The 21,704-nt window shown below is 45.8% G+C and overlaps 1 protein-coding gene across 4 annotated transcripts; it reads left to right on the forward strand.

Moving 5' to 3' along the window:
• The first annotated feature begins 285 nt into the window (after positions 1-285).
• GOSR2 (golgi SNAP receptor complex member 2) lies at positions 286-21,397 on the forward strand. Of its 4 annotated transcripts, none has more exons than XM_055575634.1 (6): positions 286-347; positions 9,001-9,065; positions 10,704-10,812; positions 11,783-11,915; positions 14,802-14,942; positions 18,602-21,397. In XM_055575634.1, the coding sequence occupies exons 2-6, from the start codon at positions 9,026-9,028 to the stop codon at positions 18,761-18,763; spliced, it is 585 nt and encodes a 194-aa protein (XP_055431609.1). In that variant the 5' UTR covers positions 286-347; positions 9,001-9,025; the 3' UTR covers positions 18,764-21,397. The 4 variants fall into 4 exon arrangements, with proteins under 4 accessions (XP_055431609.1, XP_055431608.1, XP_055431607.1 ...); XM_055575632.1 differs by lacking the exon at positions 286-347 and adding an exon at positions 767-919; XM_055575635.1 differs by lacking the exon at positions 286-347 and adding an exon at positions 4,946-5,073.
• The last annotated feature ends 307 nt before the right edge of the window (positions 21,398-21,704 follow it).

Here is a 21,704-nt window from a genome sequence, read left to right on the forward strand (position 1 = left end):
GGTGGGATCCAGGATACAGGAAAATAGAAGCATCAACTTGTCAAAGGAAGAGGAACATCACCTCCCTTGGGAGGAACTGTAGATAAGTCTGGGAGGATGGAAACGGATTAGGTCTACGTGTTGTCCAAATCCTTCAAGTGTCCAAATCCTTCAAGTCCTAACTCAAATGTCACCTCCTACACTGTCTTTCCTGAATCTCCCATTGGAGCCGACTCTAACTCGCTTGATGTCTTTAGACCGTCTACCCTTAGACGTTTATTTGTACACACATCTTATGTCCTTTCCTATACCGAGACCTCTTTGAAGACAAGAAGAACCGGTTTGCCCCACAGCATATGTGATACATGGTAACCGCTCATTTACTCTGGGTTTTATTAGATGAATGGGGGTGGGGGGTGGGGGAGGCGAGACAGGAGATAGTTGGGGGGTGAGACAGGAGATTCTTGCACCAGAGACTCCAGCAAAGAGAGAAATCTCCAGATCCACAATTAAATAGTTTAACGCGAAGCCAAGCAGCAACCCTTCCAGCCTGTCTCCAGCAAAGAAAAGCTGTTGTCCGCTGACCTCCAACCTTGCTCTGAGGACCCCAAGCCGATACACTGCGACTGCCCTTACCAATGCCTGACTCGATGCTGCAGACAGCCTCTTGCCAAAACCTATACTTCCTCGTCCCTCATCTGAGGCAGAACCTCTGATTACACTCAGCCTTCTTCAGGCCTCCTTACTCGTTCCCTTTTTCCTTTCTCGCAGGCGCCACCAGGATGGCGCGCGTTGGGACAGCCCTAGCGGGCAGGGGAGGAGGGTCCTGCGACCGGAAGCCGGAAGCCGGAAGGGGGGCTGTGAGGACGTGTTCAGTGGAAGCCGGAGCGGGACCCGGCGGGGCCGGCAACATGGAGCCGCTGTACCAGCAAACGCACAAGTGAGGGACGCGTCGGGCACGGGCTGGGACGAAGCCAGGCTGGGCGAACCCTAGTCCGCTGGGCTGGGTCCTCGGTCGTCTGCCAGAATGGAGGCCTAGTCCTTCCGTCCGGGCGCTGCCGTGGGGACCAGCTCGGAAGGGCTCAGTCTTTGGCCGTGATGCCCAGGTCTGCGGCGGCTGGAGGGTCCTACCTGGTGCCCGGCGACATTGGGCCCAATGCCTTCCGGGATCTCCGAGGCCGTGACTAGCTGTTGGGTAGACTAGGTGAAGGGAAAGTCTCACCTTGTTCAGCTCTAGCCAACTCTGTAGTTCGGATTGCTAGAACCGGTGGGGACTGAGGACCCCTGCACATAGGCGTATTACTGTTTAGTTGGAGAGCCAGAGTGTTCGAAAAAAGGTCTAACATGGGGCACCATGAGATGGAAGGTAAATGAGCATTACCAACAGGATCTCCTTAAGCAACTTAGAAGGATCCATCACTGAGCTAAGGTCGTCAGAAAACGTTTAATTAATGACTCACAGCCCCTAAATGATACCAGTCCTTACTCTTGATTGGCCCAAATCTTGTTGCTGCTACGCTGTGATTTTTATTTTCTCTTTTATTCTGATTTCGATGTACACTAAAAGACCATATTTTTCTGATAAAAGAAATTGCTCAGAATATCTGGTTCCAGGTTACCTTTAAGGAAGTTGAATTTTGGTTTAGTTTCTCATAAAATTCCTTGGTAGTGTTTCTTATTCATACTGCCCTGCGTTTTTGGAGCTTGCCGAAATATATAATTGAATAGGGAAATAAGATCATACCTATCCTGTTTGGGGGGGAATTTTTTTAGGAGTTAGCTTTTATTATGGTCAAACATAAATACCATGAAGTTTACCTTTTTAAAGCTAACCATTAAATTTTTAATTAAGTTACCAGTATCATGTAATTTACTATTTAAAATGATACTCATTTCTAAGCGTACATCTCAGCGGCATTAAGTACATTCACAGTGTTGTGTAACCATCATTATCTATTTCCTGAACTTTTTCATTATCCCAAACAGAAACTCATGTACCCATTAAGCAGTACTTCCCCAATTCTCCCCAGGTCCCTGGTAACCTGTTCTACTTTCTGTTTCTGAATTTTCCTATTCTAGATATCTAGATATCTCATATAGTAGAATAATATATTTGTCCTTTCGTGTCTGCCTTATTTCACTTAGCCTAAGGTTTCAAAGGTTCACCTGTGTCATAGCATGTATCGTTCCTTTTATGGCTGTATAATATTCTTTGGCAGAGTCACACACACACACACACACTGTTTTGTTATCCATTCCTCTACTGATGGGCACTTGGGTTGTTTCCACCTTTTGACTATTGTAAATAATACTGCTGAGAACACTGGTGTACAAATGTCTGTATGAGTCTCTATTTTCAGATTTTTTGGGAATATATACCTACTTACACCTGTCCTGTTCTGACACCTTCAACTCACAGTGTAGTTTTGTGCTGATGAAAATTCTTAAAATCACACCCCCAAGGCCTGGGAAAGAAAGAAAATGGGAACCTACCTCTCTTAATGAATTCACAATAAAAGAAATACTTTAGAGCACTAGAATAAGAGGGAGAGGATCCTCTTGTTTCATTTTCTAATTTTGTGTTTCATTTTCATTTATGTTTCATTAAGTTAGTTTCATTTTCTACTTCTTTTTACTTTATTGATTCAGCAATTGGTTTGGGCAGGTGAAAATGTAGAGCCTACTTGTTAATAGTATCGAAATGACAGAATTGGTCTTAAACTATTATATGAGCCCTATTTCATGTAAAAATTATAGGAAGGACAGCCAAGGGACAAAAACAGACAAGGGACTTTAAAAACTGGATCTGTGAGTCAATTGGAGAAGAAATGAAGCAGGAAATTATGCCCATGTTACTAAGAAAGGGCAGATCTTTTACAATAACCAGGCTCAGTGGACTGAGTAGTGCTTTGAAATTGATCTCGTGTACAGTCTAATCTGGTGAGCTAATTTGGTTAAAGGATAGTCCTAAGGAGCTTGCAACCCAGTTTATTTTTAAGAATAATTTTGTTCACAGTGTCTCATGCTACCTGTTACTGGTGCAGCAGGTAGCTGATCACAGAGTAAACTCGGAAGCTCAATTATAGGTCAACTTAGAGGAGGAATTCTAAACGGTGTCCCAAACAAGATTTGTGGAGCATAGATGAACTCCTTACCTACGCAGGCCTCCAACGACCTACCCTCAAGCTCTGTAGACCCTTAGACTGTATAGCAGAGCTCACCAACTTTTCCTGTCAAGAGCCGGATAGTAAATATTTTAGGTCTTACAGGCCCTATGGTCTCTGACAGCTATTCAGCTTTGCTGTTATTAGTGCACAAGCAGCCTTTAGACAATGTGTAAACAAATGAATGTGGTTGTATTCCAGTAAAACTTTATTTACAAAAACAGACAAGGGACAAGATTTGACGAGCCACTGCTGGCCTTCTACTTTGTAGTCATTCGTTTACTCAGTGAATATTGCTTGAGCACCCACTGAGTGTTAGGCACTGTTCCAGTGCAGACAGTACAGCCCTGCCCTCCGGAAATTGACTTTGTTTTGTGCTGCAGTATATTCATCATCATCATCATGATTATTATTAGTGGTGCAGTATGTTCTGATCTGCCTCCTTTCCCCTCAAGGACTGAAACAGGACTGAGGATTCTGGTTCTAGACCTCATCACCTTGTTTTCCTCACCTATAAAATAAAAGTTTGAGGCTGATTAAACTAAGTCTCCTTTCAGTTTCATAACACTGGTGATTGAGTGTCTTAAAAAGGAAACAATCCTGTGTCTATCTGCAGTTGACTTTTGGAGTTGCAGAAATTAATGATTGCAGCTGAACTGATACAACAGTAACTGAGCATATTAATTTTACTGGAACTTTGAACCCAGTTTGTGGTTATCTCTTGCTGTGTCCCTGAAAGTACATGGGAATTACATCAGCATTTTAAAGTTGCTTATCTTGAAAATGCCTGAACATTGGGGGAAAAAAACAGATGAAAAGCAGGGTAAACATTTTACACTGAAATAATACTGTGTTAGGGAGAACTTTATAGAGGAGCTAATAGCCAGGCTTCTATTTTTGAGATCCCAGTGCTTGTAAAGGTGCCCATATTTGTCCAGGATCATTCAGTGCCCTGGACCTTATTATCACTAGAGATTCTGATTCAATAGGTTTGGAGCACAAGAAGCTCTATTTTTAACAAGCTCTCCAGGTGATTTTGATGAACAGCTGGGTTTAAAGACTGTTACCTTATCTCAAGACCAGTTTTTCCTTTTTTTTTTTTTTGATTTTGCCTTCTGATGAGAGGCTAAATATAGGGAAGGCAAAGTGGGTGAGGTGAAAGTGCCCAGATGGTTCCGCTACTTTTAAATAAAGCAAGCAAAGTAAAAACAACAGACTTCCCTATGGTGCTGTGTGGGTTACCACAGCAGTTTCATATTGCCTTTGGATCTATGACCCCTTAAATAATTATGATTATCAGTGCCCCATTTTGGAGTTGAGGACACTAAGGCACCAAGGAATTAAATGAACTTGTTCAGTGCCCCTCAGCTACTTCATAGTGGAACTTTAACTCAACTCACATGTTTTAACTCTGAAACCCTGTTTGCTGCTCAGGTTAGGCAGAAGCAGTATGTGTGCAAAGCGGGTGTATATGATGGGGATCCGGTAGTTCCATGGACTTAAATTTTTTTTTTTTTTAATTTGGTGGTGCCAGGTCTTAGTTGTGGCACGTGGGCTCTTTGATCTTCGTTGCTGCATGTAAACTCTTAGTTGCGTCATATGAACTCTTAGTTGCAGTGTGTGGGATCTAGTTCCCTGGCCAGGGATCGAACTCTGGCCTCCTGCACTGGGGAGCGTGGCATCTTAGCCACTAGACTACCAGGAAAGTCCCTCCATGGACTTTTAAAGAGCAGTTCTGTTTTAAAATTCTTCTAGGGACCTCCCTGGTGGTCCAGTGGTTTAGAGTCTGCCTTGCAATGCTGGGGATGTGGATTTGATCTCTGGTTGGGGAACTAAGATGCCACCTGCTATGGAGCAACTAAGCCCACACTGCATAACTGGAAGGTCTGTGAGCCCATGCAACCAAGACTCGACGCAGCCAGATAAACAAGTAAGCTTTATTGAAAAAGATTCTTCCTAGATCTTCTACAGACATTTTTTTAAAAAAACTCAGCAACATTGACACTTGTTTATTTGCTACTGGGTCTCTGCTTGGTTATGTTTTCACCCACTCCCACCATGAACCCCACAGGAGTTAGGGCTAGGACTTCTGATTTCTAGTGTCCACATTCCCATGTCAGATTTGCATATCAACTGTTCCTTATTGGCTTCAAAAGCGTTGCCTGAATTCCCAGATCCACGTAACAGTTGCCACTTTGCATATAGTAGTTCTCGCAGTGCCATTCGTCCTTGCTCTGTTGTTTTCATTTATTTCCTCAGGCCTGGCATGTGCAGATTGGTATCACTTTATTGGCTCTTATCTTTTCTAGTTCATGTAAAGCAAAAAGAGATTGGTTGGGAAAAGTCATCTTTCGCTGCAATTTAATATCCATTTTCACTTAGAAAATAGTAAAAACCAGCTAATGAGCGGTTATAGGGTTTCGTGGGTATTGACATCATCTCTCCTGCTGCTGTCGTGGAATTTAAAAATTGAAAGTGACTGGCAAGATCTTCCATTTCAATTCACTTTGGTCAGGAAGATCCTTTATAAAGCCCAAGACAGTTCATGTATTCTGTGTGTAAACATGCCAGAGCCCTTTTTTTCCCTCTTCTTTGAGAGTTTGTTCTCGTTTTTTGCCCCTATATTCAGCTGATACCTGTCATCTTGAAATTTGTACCCTTTGGTTCTGGGGCTCCCTTAACGGGGGGCTTCCCCGGTGGCTCAGTGGTAAAGAATCTGCCTGCAGTGCAGGAGACGTGGGTTCAATCCCTGGGTCAGGGAGATCCCCTGGAGGAGGGCATGGTAACCCACTCCAGTATTCTTGCCTGGGAAATCTCACGGACAGGGAAGCATGGCAGGCTATATAGTCCATTGGATCACAGAGAGTTAGACACGACTAAGGCAACTGAGCACGCATGCACGCACTCCCTTAAGGAGCAGCAACAGAGAACAAGCCCACTCCTCTTCCTGTTGTCTCTAGATACTTGAAGAGCCCCAGCTGCCCCATTGTTTTTTCCTTTCTTTTCTCAAAGGATCATTATCGCTAGTTCTTTTGGCTGTTCCTCTTTGCAACTTGACTTCTAAACTTTCCCAGTCATCTTGCTCATCTCCCATTAGGGGAAATCTTGACTTGGTAGGGTTTCTTTAGCAAGTGACCCAAACCTGAATGCCATTCTGTGTTGTGCACTGGGCTTTTTAAAAAAATCTTAAAACGCTTTTTATCCTCAACAAATTTTATTGTATTCAGTTCAGTTCAGTCGCTCAGTCGTGTCTGACTCTTTGCGACCCTATGAATCGCAGCACATTAGGCCTCCCTGTCCATTACCAACAGCTGGAGATTACCCAAGCTCATGTTCATTGAGTTGGAGATCCAACCATCTCATCCTCTATCGTCCGCTTCTCCTCCTGCCCTCAATCTTTCCCAATATCAAGGTCTTTTCTGATGAGTCATCTCTTCGCATCAGGTGGCCAAAGTACTGGAGTTTCAGCTTCAACATCAGTCCTTCCAGTGAACACCCAGGACTGATCTCCTTTAGAATGGACTGGTTGGATCTCCTTGCAGTCCAAGGGAGTCTCAAGAGTCTTCTCCAACACCACAGTCTAAATGAAAAACGTTCGTATTTGCTTTGTGGTTCAATATCCTAACCAGTCACTGGAGCGCAGAATTTTGTGCAGATTTCATAGTCGTAAGTTGATTTTTAAAAAAATACCAGAACAGAACATAGAGCCAAAGGCAGTCCTGTGATAGAACCTGGAAATCTTCCCCAGAACCCCTTGGGTACCATTGTTAAACACCTGCCAGGGGTCCCTTATCCTTAAAGTTTAAAATATTTGTCAATCACACGGGAGACATGTGATGTTATTACTTTCAATATGCATTTTCCTGATTACTAGAAGAGTGTTTCTTCATATATTTTTGTCCATTTGGATTTCCTTTTCTCTCAGTTGCCCTTTGCCCATTTTAAAAACTGTTTTGTTTGATTTTTCCTATTTGTAGTAGTTCCTTATACATTCAAACATATTCCCTTGTTATCTGGTACAGGTGGCTTCCAGTCTTTCCCTTTTTTTTCCCCCAGATGTGCCTTTGGTGTTAAAAGGTTTTGTTCTTGTTTTTTAATGTGCTCAGATCTATCAGTCTTTTCTTTTGTGATTTGTGGGGTTTGGGGGTAGTTTTGGTTTTTGTCTTGTGTAAGAAACCCTTATTTAACCTGAAGTCATAATATGCACACCTTGAGTTTATCTTTGTATATTATACAAGGTACCTTTTTTTCACATGGTTAACGAACTGAGCCATCAGCATTGATTGTAGTCCGTTCCTTTCGTGATTCTGTTAGAAATTTGCCTCACTGCCCATATCCAGGCCTTCGGGAAAGTCCTCATTCTCTTTTCCATCAGCACTGCCGTTCAGTGCTCTCTAGCTGTTTGCATCATTTCCCTGATCCAAATATCAGTTTCTTCAAGTTGCTGTCCTACATCTGCCTCCATATCTCCATGTGTCTCCATTCTAAAGCATCTGGACTTCCCTTCCTGAAGTAGCGATCTCATCCCTCAGACTCTAGGAGTGATTTCTGGTTGCCTGTCAGGACCTTGGGTCTTGCCCAGGAACCTCTGAGGGTCTGCCCTTGCTTCTGGAGCCACGGGTCATGTTTCGAGACCACAGGGAAGCCCTGGAAAAGACTCGAGGCAAGTTCAAACCAAATTTAGGCTCCTGGCTTGCATTGGTAAATTGGGGGCCCCAGTTTGTGGTGCTCACGGTAGAGGATGGTTGCTGACATTTCTTCAGGGCTTGGAGATGATAGAAGAGCTCACAGGCCGCCTCCTGTGACTCTCTGTGAAGAGACCAGAAGCCCCAGGAGGCGGTTGTTGGGGTAGGATGAAAACATCCCCAGGATTTATCACAGAGGACTGCTCGGAAGGGCTCAGAGGGTTACTTTGGCCAAGCCCTGGGAAGCCATCGGGAAGTGCCCTGGGCGTGGTGTCAGGACCGGTCAGAGGGCCCGGGTACAGTGCTGTGTTTCCAAATGGCCTCCTGTTGCCAGGGAAAGAGGTTTACCAAACAGGAGATCCCTGTCTCTCTGGGCCTTCCTCTGATGGCTCCCTCCCACTAATCCGCCTCCTGCCCTTCTCCACTCTGACCCCAACTCTCAGGCAGGCCAGCCTGCTGGTCACCCACATGACAGGCCTTGCAGGCATTTGTGCACGTCGTTTTCTCCACATCTTCCTTCACCAACTCACATTTTGAACTCCCTTTGCCCACGGAGCTGCCCCCAGCTCAGCCTTCTGTTTTCTTTGCCTTTGCCCTGCTGCTCAGAGCTTGCTTTTTGTTTACGCTTGTGCGTGTTAGTGTTCTCTTAAATCTTCTTGGGACTCTTTGCGTCTATCTGGCCTGTTGTTCCTAATTATACTGTTTCTCAAGGACAAGAATTCTATCTCTCTTGCCCTTTGACTCTCTCTAGTACAGAGCAGCACTCAGCACATTGGGTCAAAGAACAGAGAGTGGGATTGGCCGGGTCCACATCGAGGTTTATCACTTGGTGTGTGACCTTGAACAAGTTACATAACCTTTCTGGGCTTCGGTTGTCTTATTTACAGAAAGAGGGTGATAATAGTCCTTTCCTCATAGGGTTTTGACCTTGCAGAACGTCTCAGATGCAGTGAGCGCTCACTAAATGCTGCTTGTCTGCGTTGTTTTTTAACGTTAAAATATTAGAAACCGTGCCAAAACATGTGACCTGAAGTGCCACATACAAATTTCACAGTTCAGCGACACTGTCCATTTAGATCAGTTCTATGCTGGCATTAGAAAAATTGTCTTTCCTGACCGAAGCACTGTTGATTACGCATGTCTCACTCATTTCCTCCCTCTCCCTTTGATAGGCATGTCCATGAAATCCAGTCTCACATGGGACGCCTGGAGACGGCAGACAAGCAGGCTCTGCACTGTGAGTAATTAACTACGGAGACCAGAGTCCTGTCTCTGATGACACGCTGCTAATGGGCTGGGTTTCCTGACTGTGTTTCTGCCTCAGGGGCTAAAGGAGTCAGCGTGGAATGAGTTCTGTTGTGAGGGTGGACAGAAAAACCCTATGGCAAAGTCACTGGTTTCCCTGACCGTGCCCTCTGGAATCCCACAAGTCTTATCCCCCATTACCCCTCCACTCAACCTGACAGGGCCGATGGGAATGGGAGTGCTTGCCTCCATCTGTCTTAATCTAATTACCCTGTCCGTAGAGGAATGTGGTCCATAAAGATTCAGAGATGTTTAACTGGAACTGGGCGTTTCTTCTTGAGCTGAGAATGCTGCAGCTTTCTAGGAGGATTATTCAGAAACGAAGGGCAATATTAATTAGTTCAGTTCCCACACCATGATTTCTTTTGAGAAGAGTGCTACTATTTGTGTTTTAGTTTCTTTTCTATTATGAGAAAAGGTCCTGAAACTTCCCTGGTGGTCCCCGGTACCCGCAGGGGGGTACCGGTTCGATCCCTGGTCAGGGAACTAAGATCCCACATGCCGACGTGGCATGGCCAAAAGGAAAAGAAAAGGTGCTTTTTCTGAGTCTGTCACACAGACACTGCTGGTCCCCCACCATCACTGATGCTGTCTCCTCCTCTCACTCCTTGGCTGGCACTGGGCCCATTCTCCTGTTTTCTCAAGTCTGCTTTCTGCCGCTCCCAGGCACCTCTTCTCTCGGTCCTGTGCCCTGCCTTGTTCTGAGCTGTTTGTTAGCTCTGGGCTCCTCTAAGAAGGTGATACTCTGTCTCTACTGTCACTTCCTTATTGGACACAAGGCAGTCTGGATGCCTTTTTCTGTGCACAGTTTAGCTTCTGACCGTCGACTTTGGCTTTCCAGCAATCTCATTGATAAATGATTAGAAATGGAAAAGAGGTCATTTTGACTGTTTAGCAAAGGAGCTAAGGAAAATGACTGTATTTATCATATTATTACCTCTGTGGATTCTTTCGTGGGCCTTCCCTGTTGGTATTTTGTCTATTCTGGTGACTCCAGCATCGGCCTACCTATTCTTAAGGGAATGCTTCTCTGTTTTTCACATACTAATCTTTCCCTGTGCGCTTTTTTTTTTAACCTCATTATTTTCTGTAGAGGGTTCATTTGGCAGTCTTTTTACAAGTTATTTATAACCCATATCTGAGAATAATCTCAAAGGAAAAGAGGCCTCATTCTATATCAGAAAATACTGCATTTTGCTGAAAATATTTATTTGGGCAATCTTTGAATGTTCATTTTATTTTCAAAGGCAGGAAATTTATTTCTATAGATGTATCTTTAGTTTTTTTTTAATTTTAAATAGCATTGTTATGGCATTAACACCTATATATACGTGTGTGTGTATATATATATATATGTATATATGCATATATACGTATTTATATAAAAACATTTAGAAAGTCACTTAGTATAATTTGAATTTTTTTCTGTTCTCATTAGTGCATTTTTCTTCTTTTGCAATATATATTTTTGAGTTTATTGGATATAGAAAAAAAACATGTTTGATTTATCATTCTAATTTAAGTTCACTATCTCTTTTCTAGTAATTATTCTTTTTTCTCTTCTGTGCAGTAGTAGAAAATGAAATCCAAGCAAGCATAGACCAGATATTCAGCCAACTAGAGCGTCTGGAGATTTTGTCCAGCAAGGAGCCCCCCCACAAAAGACAGAATGCCAAACTGTGAGTGCTCTGGCCCTGCCAGGCCTTGCTCCCGGAGGGGTCTGAAAATCCACTTACACGTTGAAAAACGGAGACTATGCAAAGATAAAGTCCCATAAAGACCACAATTCTACTCGCATGATTCTCCCTCAGAGTGAAAAGCCTGTGTTGTACACCACAGGGAATATAGCCAATATTTTATAGTAACTGTAAATGGATTATAACCTTTAAAACGTGTGAATCACCCTATTATGTACCTATAACTTACGTAATATTGTACATCACCTCTACGTCAGTTAAAGAATAAAAAGCCGGTGAGGTTAGCAGCTCGGAGGCCTGGCGTCTCCTCTCTTGTTGGTATTACTTTGAAATTTTGCCCCCAGCACTGTTTTTCTGACCAGACCCATGGCCACTTGAAACCTAATGCCACCAGGGAGTTCCACTCTGTTTTTTGATTCCCACTTCATTCTTGGGTTGAATTATCTTGCTCTTAATCACTCCAGTCAGTGTATTCGTAATAAAATACTGATCTAATGTTTGATACACCCCCATGAAATTAAAGCGAAACCACTCTCTCTTCCTCCACCCCAGCCTCTGTTTCCAAAATGTTTATGAAACTTCATTGATGCTCTACTCCACAGATGCCTTGGGCTTCTTCCAGGAGAGCAGTAATAATCCCTCGAAGGTCAGGAAGAGGTCATCGAACCTGCTTCCTGTCACCTGTTCCCTGTCATGCATCCAGAATCAGAGACCAGCAGATAGTTAGGGAAATCTGCTGGAATCGCATTTGCTACCATCCTGCTCTAACTACAGGCTCCCTTTTTACTTTCAACATCATTTATCAAATCAGATTATTTGGGGTCGGGATGTGGATAGCATGGAGGGGTACAGGGGGAAGTAAGGAATTGTCTTCTTCCCTGAAGACAAAGTCCAGCCACCTCCAGTTGTGCTCCTCTGGGCTCCTGGAATTTAATATCTCTGTCAATTCCAGCCGTGTCGACCAGTTAAAGTACGACGTCCAGCACTTGCAGACTGCTCTTCGAAACTTCCAGCACCGGCGGTATGCACGGGAGCAGCAGGAGAGACAGCGAGAGGAACTTCTGTCTCGCACCTTCACCACAAACGTAAGCCCAGCGCCTGGGCGGGACCGGCAGGGACTGGGCGGTTGGTCGGAGCTGGAGCTCAGGACTGTTGACGGGAGCCCTCTGGGGGTCCTGAAGCAGACCGATGGGATGGGAGGCGAGCAACTGGCAATGATGGCTGACTCTGCGTTGCCACAGAGACTAGACCTAAACACTGCTTGCATCTCTTTTTCTGTCACAGAAACCCTCTGAGGAAGTAGTTAAAATGAGGGAACAGGCAGAGGTGAAAATTACCTGGTGTGACTGGTCGATGCAGAGAAGTGGACTTTCCCATGGTGGAAACATTTTCCTGATCAGATCAAGAAGGATAATTAGACTGTTTGTAGCGAGGGCAGCTTTCAAAGCTGCCTTCAGGCAATTGTCTCTGTGTGTGTATGTGTGCACGCGCATGCGTGCAGTTCCAGTGTTGGATGCGTTAAAATGTTTTTGCCCCTTGCTAGTGTGTGTGTGTATGTGTGTGTAGTTCCAGTGTTTAATGCGTTAAAATGCTTTTGCCCCTAGTCTGAGCGGCAGTTATGAAGGATTTGTTAACAGGTATTTCGTTTTAGAGGGACTACCTGACTTGAGCCCGTTTGAAAGTTGCCTGTTGGTTTGCATGTTTGATTTCCTAGGATACCCATGTCCCTGTCCTTTGGTCTCAATGGGATCACTTCTCACACATGGCTGTAGAACATTACTGGCTTTTCCTGTGTCCTGCATAATGTATTCCACCAAATAAGGTGGGTCTCAAGGGCTTTTTGTTTGGTTCATTTTTTGTTTTCTTACAGAGGTTCATTTTCTAAAGTGGGATTACGCTTTCTAAGCCCATCATCAGAATTCAAATCCGTTCCCACTTTGCAGTTGTTGAACCTTCTTTGCTGTGTCCACATGTGTAGTAAATTTCCCCAGGTGCTTCAGAATATGCCTACGTAGTTTGGTTTCTCTGATGCAAGCAGTCAAGTAGTAATGATTAACAGTTCAAAAGGTCAACAAACGTGTTGGTCGGTCAGCAGAGCTTCTTTTCAAAAGAGTAGGGAGCTATATGACACATTTAAGGTGTTGTGTGGGCTTTTGATAGCTGTGGCATTGGTTATAGGGCTTTTTTAGGCCAGGGATGATAGCTCCGAATTACTTTACGTCTTACCAGCCTAGTGTGATGCTGTGCGTACAGTGGGCCCTTAATAAAAATTATCTGGCTGAATGAACTTCTTCCTGCTCTTTTTATGATCATGAGCTATAGTACATTTTTCTGAGAAATAACAGCCCATCAGCCGTACCCAAACACTGGGGTCTTCACCTACCAAGCATCAGCTTGTGCAGGATGCTATTTAAGGTGCTGAAAGTAAAGTGTGTTTAAATTAAAAACCTTGACTCCCACCCCTGAGAAACTCCCATGTTAGCAGCAGGGGGATTGAAAATATATACCTGAAAAAAGATTGTGAACTTGAGCAGCGACGAAAAGGTGGTTTAACTTCTTCATGATGACAGAAAGTGGTAAAAGTGGTACTGCTTGGCAGAAGGGTTTGTAATGGTTAGGGAACTGGAAAGAGGACAGGGCAGTGACTGGTCGTGCCATGCGCCTGTGTCCTTCCCACTTGTAGGGTGAAAGTGGAGCGCTGGCACTGGTTTTGGTGTTTCTCCCTACAGGACAGTCACCCAGCACGGCGATTTGTGCCCCTCTGGACGTCTCACTGGCGGGGTCTCACACAAGTCATTCCACTTCTCTGGGCTTCCGTTTCTTCATCTAAAACGAGGATAATACCATAACTACAGCATAAGCTTAGAGTGGGGCCTAAGCGAGCTTAGAATGAAGAGTTTGCAAAGTGGAAAGTGTTGATCAGTATTAGTTCTTTCTGCCCTTCAGTTTTGTACAGACTTTTCTTCCCTGCTCAGGTGGATAGTCCCATTGTGATCACTGCTGGGCCTTTAATAGAAACCAGTCTCTGCTCTCCGTAGTCAGTCTGTCTAATTGGAGGGAGGAATAAGCTATAGATGAAATAGCCAAAGGACAAAAGCAAATCTTCCCCACTGCACCAAGGGGAAGCCAGGTAAAGGAACATTTGGAAGAAGGTAGGTTAGTAAGGAGTTAGAGACAACCTTTAGGAGAAGCCTAGGGAGAATAGTATTTCCAGGATTTCCCTGGGAGTCCAGTGGTTAAGACTTTGCCTTCGGAGAAGGCAATGGCACCCCACTCCAGTACTCTTGCCTGGAAACTCCCATGGACGGAGGAGCCTGGTGGGCTGCAGTCCATGGGGTCGCTAAGAGTTGGGCACGACTGAGCGACTTCACTTTCGCTTTTCACTTTCATGCATTGGAGAAGGAAATGGCGACCCACTCCAGTGTTCTTGCCTGGAGAATCCCAGGGACGGGGGAGCCTGGTGGGCTACCGTCTATGGGGTCGCACAGAGTCGGACACGACTAAAGCGACTTAGCAGCAGCAGCAGCAGCAGTGGGAGTGAGTGCGATCCCTCATCGGGAGCTAAGATCCCGCATGCCCCATGGCCAAAAAACTAAAGCATGAAACAGAAGCAATATTGTAACAAATTCAGTAAAAGACTTTAAAAATGGTCTACATCAAAAAGTAAAATAAAAAATTTTTCCTGAGTTGGGGGAATGATGCAGAGGAGGCAGGGATGAACAGACTTGTGTGGTAGAACCCATTTGGAGACTGAGAAGTCTGAGAATTGTACTTCCTCTGAGTGAACAGATGCTGCCCCAGATCTCCGCTTTGCTTTTTAGTCTCTGTCAGGTTCCTTTGATTCTTGAACCATTTCCTCTAGCAGTTCTTCCAGCTTGACCTTGACCAAGAGGCAGAGTGGTCAGTTGAGGTGGGGACACCAGGAGCTGAGCAGCAGCAAAGTTAATCAAGTGCCTGCGTTTCTTTCACAGGACTCTGACACCACCATACCAATGGATGAATCACTGCAGTTTAACTCCTCCCTCCAGAAAATTCACCACGGCATGGATGACCTCATTGGAGGCGGGCACAGTATTCTGGAGGGACTGAGGGCCCAGAGAGTGACCTTGAAGGTGGGGGCCCTTTTGGGGGGACAGGGAGAAGGCCTTGTGTTTTGACTTTAGCCAGCAGTGTGGGACCTGCATTTGCCTTTTGGTCACGTAGCCCTGAGCTGTGATGCTGTGGTGGTGAGACAGAGCCTTTGAGTTGGGATCCTTTTGCTGTAAGTGGGTTATTATGAGACCAGAAGTAGCTGAATCCCCTTTGCCGGTAGGTGTTCACTGTGCTTACAGTGAGCCATAATGTGGCATCTCTCAGTGTCCAGGTGGTTTTCCATTTCCTGAACTGAACAGACAGTGGCTGCCACTGTGAGAGGAAGCAGTAATGGGCCGAGAAATTCTGTGATAGAATTCACTCTCGGAAGAAGGAAGACACGGCTTTACCTGGCGTCTCACTCACTCTTGGGTGTTTTCCATGTGGCCCCTGTGGTGGCAGTCTTAGAGCTGAGACCTGTGTCGTGCAGCAGCTGAAGCCCCCAGGGGAGGGTCTTAGGGCTGCCCGGGTTGATGGACAGTGGCTTCTGGAGCACAGGCTAGTGACCCCCAGTGACTCGGCTTCATTCTCTCTTTAGTAACAGGTATTCCTAGAAACCCTGCCCCATTGGCTGAGACTCAGACCTCTAGGGAGTGGTTTACAGAAACATTACACAGCCTCTGATGTCAGTCATGATGTTTCAGCCTCAGCCCTTTTCCTGTATCAGCCCTGGTGGATAATGGGGTGTGAACTGTGCCTGTTATCAGGGTGTGGTCCCTTGTGCACAGAGCCCTCCCAGCTCCTGAGCTGTGAGAAGCAGTCACTCGGAAGCGTGAGCTTTATCTTAGTTTTTGTTGGACCATGTCGAGCCTGTCAGCTCTGCAGGACTTCAGTATGTTTCTGAGCATCGCCTACCACCTTTACCTGGGAGGAGGTCAGGCAGGCCTCGAGTGACACGTACCTTGCTGATGGCCGCGGCGCTTCAGACAGTCTGGAAGCGTGGTCTCTGACAGCTCTACGGGCGCCCCCTTTCAGGACAGCCGCCTGCAGTCATCTAAACTGGCGTGTGTGTGTGTGTGTGTGTGTGTGTGTGTGTGTGTGTGTTTGGTTGCTTAGTCATGTCTGACTTTGTGACCCCATGAACTGTAGCCCACCAGTTTCCTCTGTCCACAGTTTTTTTTCAGGCAAGAATACCAGAGTGGGTTGTCATTTCCTCATTTCCTCCTCCAGGGGATCTTCCTGACCCAGGGATCGAACCCGCATCTCCTCTGTCTGCTGTATTGCAGGCGGATTCTACCCAGGGAACCCCAGTCTAAGCTAATACATGAGGGTTGATCCTCCCTTTCTTTAGAAAGCTGCTGGCTTCCTAGCCATATCTCAGAAAAACAGTCAAACTCTTTTTAGGATGAGACTCAGCCTCAACACTCAACGTCGACCTGGTAGGGCTCAGGGCTTATTGTTAAAGCAAATGTCAGCTTCCTACTGAAGTCTGGTGTCACCGAAGAGCCCAAACAACTTTTGCCCTAACACTGTCCCCAGAGATAAAGCGCTGGGAAGCCCGGTAGATGGGCAGTCAGGGGTTGGAGTGCGAGGTTTCTGATCTGTTTCCTCTGCACATCTGCTGTACTGATCTTTCTGCCTGCCCACTTCTGTCAGGCAAGCTGCTGCCTCAACCATTTGAAAAGAACATAGGAAGCATGAAGGAGCCGGGCCTTGATTTGGGGAAATTTGTGGTAGAAAATGAGTCGTGTTTTTGAGATGTATGTTAACTTTCCATTGATTTTTGAGGTTGATATTTGAATTTCATAGAGTGATGGAGTAATCTCTTCTTTCATAGCTAAGCAGAGTCTTGAGTGAGAGTCTAATGCTGATCATCACTGTTGTGGTGAAAACATGTCTCTGATCTCCTCTGGCAGAGACGAAGTTTGACCTGAGAGACTCTTCTCTCAGTTGCCCATTACTATGTTCATACGGGACCTTAGGTTAGATGCCTCCATAAAAATACAGTGGGTGACGTGTAAGTAAGTTGAGGTCCGCCCAGTATTCATCTATTACTTCATATAAAATTGAATATGCTTAAAAATGAAAATTAGAAAGCAGGGAGAAAGGGCAGCCTGGGTGGTATGGACTGTTGGTTTAGGAGTAAAATACCCTTTTGTTTTGGGTGGTGGGAGGTGACATGTATTTGTGGGGTTTTAGGTCATGGTCCTGGTGTCTGGCAGCTGTGTTTCTCTGGTTCCGCCTTGCCTGCTTCAGACCCTCTCCTGAACCTGGACATAGGCTCTGCTCAGCAGAGTTCCTGAGGTGTCTACTCTACAGCGTGCACAGACTGATAGCAAGCATTTTAGAGCCAGGGAGCAGAGAAAAAGTTTTTTTGATGTTGCCTTTTATTTTTAATATGAAAAGTGAAAGTGTTAGTCGCTCAGTCGTGTCCGACTCTTTGCAACCCCATGGACTGTGGTTCAACCAGGCTTCTCTGTCCATGGACAAGAATACTAGAGTGGGTTGCCATTCCCTTCTCCAGAGCATCTTCCCGGCCCCAGGATTGAACCCTGGTCTCCCGTATTGCAGGCCAATTCTTTACCATCTGAGCCACCAGGGAAGCCCATTTTTTTTTTTAATATAAAATATTCTAATTTAGAACTTCTTTGTGGAGGTATGATGTGCATACAGTGACGTGTACAGATCTTAACTTGTACAGGTCATGGAGTTTTGACAAATGCCTACATACACCTTTGTAACTCTCCCTGCTGTCGAGACATAGACAGTTTTCATCACCCCTGAAAAAGCTCTTGTACCCTTTCCAGGTTAGTCTGCTCCTGCCCACCCCGCGCCCCGCCCCCAGGCAACCACTCTTCTTATTTCATCATAAATTAGTTTTGGCTGTTACTGACCTTAATGCAGATGTTCACATTACTCTTGGTGTGTGCCTCCTTCCTCTCAGGAGTGTTCCAGGCTCTTTGATGTCATTATATGGTGTCCTCGGGTCCTTTGTATTGTGCATCAGTATCTCATTGTGCACAGAACATACATTGTTAATCCATCCCCTTGTTGATATGCGCCTGGATTATTTCCGGTTTGGGGATATTCTCCTGTTCTCTTCTAGAAGCTTATAGTTTTAGCTTGTATGTTGAAATTTTTGTGTATAATATGAAGCAGTGGTCATTTTTTAACACACGTTCTTATGCATTATACATATGGACATACACATGTGAAGTGAAGTGTTAGTCTCTCATTCGTGCCTGACTCTTTGCAGCCCCATGGACTGCAGCCCATCAGGCTCCTCAGTCCATGGGATTTTCCAGGCAAGGATACTGGGGTGGGTTGCCATTTCCTTCTCCTGGGGATCTTCCCCACCCAGGGATTGAACCCGGGTCTTCTGCACTGCAGGCAGATTCTTTACTGACTGAGCTACAAGGGAAGCCCATGTTTATATATATGTGTGTACATATGCTCTGTGCACAAGATGCCCATTATCCGCCCATTTGTTCCAGCACGCTTGTGGAAAAGACTTTCCTGTCCCCCTTGCTTTGCTCTGCGACCTTGATTGAAGGAGCCTGATCTATGTCTGGTTGCTGCTGCTTGTATACTTTGGGTGTGACCTAGAGACTGTTTGTCCATCACAGCTCATGATGACATTCACCCACCCTTGGCACAAGGAGGTGATCACGGTTTTTCCTTCTCCTCTTGTCTGCCCCAGGGGACCCAGAAGAAGATCCTTGACATCGCCAACATGCTCGGCCTGTCCAACACAGTGATGCGGCTCATCGAGAAGCGGGCCTTCCAGGACAAGTACTTCATGATCGGTGGGATGCTGCTCACCTGTGTGGTCATGTTCCTCGTGGTGCAGTACCTGACCTGAGCCAGCCAGGCCCCGCGGCTGAATGCCAGTCCCAGGGCGTGAGAGTGTGTGTGAGTGTGTGTGCGCGAAAGAGAGGGGGCCCAGGGGCTGCCCTCTGAAATGTGTGTGCCCATCTTAACTGTGAAGAGCCCTCGGAAATAATTGTGACCTGTGGCCTGGTGGGAGTTTCAGACCTCTGTTTCTTGTGACATCTTGGAGGGAAAGCTCATGCTACCAAGACGTGCAGTGCTTAGGAAATGAAGGAAGTACCAGTTCGCTTGCTCACGCTCACTCGCTCTCACTTGGGGAAGGAAGTGATGCCAGGGTGAGGGAGGAAGAGGAAAAGGGGAGGAAGAGAGTGGCCTTGGCGATTTTGTCCTTGTAGCTGATACGCGCCTAGGAAGCTACTCAAGCTTGCAGACAAGACTCCATGCTCTGTCGTCCTCCACCCTTTCTGACTCCTAGTAGGTAGTCGGAACAGAAGCAGACAGTAGGGGGAAAGGGGCCTTCTTCCTCTACACTCACTATAGTAGGTGGATTCATATGCTCTTGCTACTAGCCACTGTGCCCACCCCACCCCCCCCACCCCCAGATGATCTGCAGATGGCTGACTGCCAGTACTTGTCATCCTTACCCGGAAGCCGCCACCTGGAGGAAGCAGAGGCATGGGCGCTGTTGCTGACAGCAAGTAAGATTTTCCACATCACGGTCGCTGGGTGTTTCTCCTTTATAAAGTAAGGCCACTGTTACTCCCTGGTCTGTCTTGAAACTGAAAACCCTAGTCACTGATTTGTTTCAGCAGTTAATAGAACAGTTGACTTCTAAGACTGGAGCCTGGGCCTTTGCCCCTTAGAAAGTAGCTGTGAACAGAGATTAGTGATTGGTCTATTACAGTCTCATCTCGAGTTTTAGCGTCTTTAATTAATAATAGACTGTTTTCCCTTTGTTGAAATATATTAGTAGCTGCCAGTCAAGCCCCATTCTGTCCAGCCAGTGAGGGCAGATGCCACCCTAGGGATGCTCCTGGTGTGTATGTCCTTGTAAGACTCTCTTAAGGGACCAGCACCTTTTTTCTTCTCTGACCAACCCTGGATTAAGGCTGTACCAATACCCAACGTGCTGTGAAATTTATTATAAAGCCAGTCTGTTCAAAAAGAGTCATCAGTGAAAATACCAGAAAGACCTGGTTAGCATATTTTTTCATCTATTACAGGCCCTCCCAGCCATAGGCCTAGTAGGGCAAGACAGAAATATCACTTAGAATTTCCCAGAGGAACTATGAACCTGGTCAGTATTAACCCCACCTTTGAACATCTTGCCCTAGCTACTTCCTGTCTTTGTTGCTTGTCATTTGGACTATCTTCTGTCACCTTTCCCTCCTCTTTCCTCCTTTCTGAGTGTTCTCGTCCACCTCCCTTTTTTACCCTCTACCTGTCTCTGTAGCAGTATTGTCTTTTCAGGTACATCTGTGGCATAGATCCCTTTTGGGGAAAGGTTTCTTAATTGTCACAGATTTTTAAATGAGTTTTCCAGGTACTGATTTCAGACTTTTGGTTGGATCTCCATTGCTCCTGCTCGTCTGGGCTAAACAGGGGCCCTGGGTTTCCGAGGAAAGGGGACTCTGATCAGAGTCCCTTCATAAAAGGCTGAGGGCCCTACCAGCATGAAGACTGGCCTGGTGGACAGACAGAGGGGTGGGTGCATCTTCCGACCTACCTGTGACGTGGGGAGGCCCAGTTGGAAATGTCCCCCATGTCAGCACCCCTGTCATCCCAGGGACCCGGCACAGGGTTCTTACCAGTCCAGAAAGTGGGTCTTTAAACTGCACAGACTTGGCTGTGAGCCTGGGCACTCGAGGATCCCACCAGACAGTGCACTTTGGAAGATGTGCAAGGGGCAGCTGAGCCATCTGCACTTGAACTCAGGGGAGGCAGAGTCTCCCCCCACCCTCTGCCCTCTGGTGGCTGACGTGACATGTTTGCAATGTACACCGGTGTATTTCCACACCTGGCCTTCACAAGTGATTGTTGCCTCAGTGAACCAGAAGTAAGGCCTGCACCTTCAGTGCCGTGCTTCCTGCTTTGTAATACAAGTGGAGGAGACAGTTTGTGGGTCTTCACCACTGGCAGGGTAAGGAACAGCAGCCACCGTATGTTGTAAGGTCCTGGGGCGCTGAGCCCTCGTGTCCTCCTGTGCTTGGCTTTCAGTGATCTGGGAGAAACACACTTGTGCCTAACCGGGTGCTCTGTCTCCACAGTCCAGAGTACAGGGGAGGGTCCCAGAGCAGGGAAGGAGCGCCCTCTAGTGGAGATGGGGTGAATCCTTAACATAAGCTCCAGCAGCAGCCTCTGGGATCTTGTAAAGAATTTTGGTGTTCCTGTTGTGGTTTAAGAGAGGTGGGTTGTCCAGAAACTTGGAAATGACTTTCATTCCGCGGATGTTTACTCCGGGTGTGATCATCTTAAGAAAAGTCAAACTCCCAAGACCAAGTAAGTAAGAGAGTCTTGATTTTATAGAAGGCTTCACTGCTGGGTTTTCTCTTAAGTCCTTCACTCTGATGAGTTTAAATGGGTTTGACTTGCAAATTTGGCTTTACGCTCCTTGTTTTTGAAATACATCAATTGAATAAAGTTGCCATTTATTTTATTTAGAAAATGACATTTTGTAAAGGAGTTTGACATTCATCTTTATAACTAATGGCCCCCTTTTTCTCTCAAGCCAGAGATTCTGAAACACTGTTCCGAGACCAGAGTTGGGGTTGGTTGCCTTAGCAGCAGCGGGGAAACTTTAAAAAAATTACAGATTACTCTGGCCTACTTTGGACCTTCTGAATTAGAATATTTTTATATCTCTAAAGTTATTCTGATGTGTGTCTTAGAAGCTTTTCTCTTAAAGACTAGAGCATTTGAAAACTTGCTGAACTAATTCAGCATATATGAGTGGAGAGCAAACTGCCAGGTCC

Source organism: Bubalus kerabau, chromosome 4 (genome assembly GCF_029407905.1).
Source record: "Bubalus kerabau isolate K-KA32 ecotype Philippines breed swamp buffalo chromosome 4, PCC_UOA_SB_1v2, whole genome shotgun sequence".
Classification (NCBI taxonomy): Eukaryota; Metazoa; Chordata; class Mammalia; order Artiodactyla; family Bovidae; genus Bubalus; species Bubalus kerabau.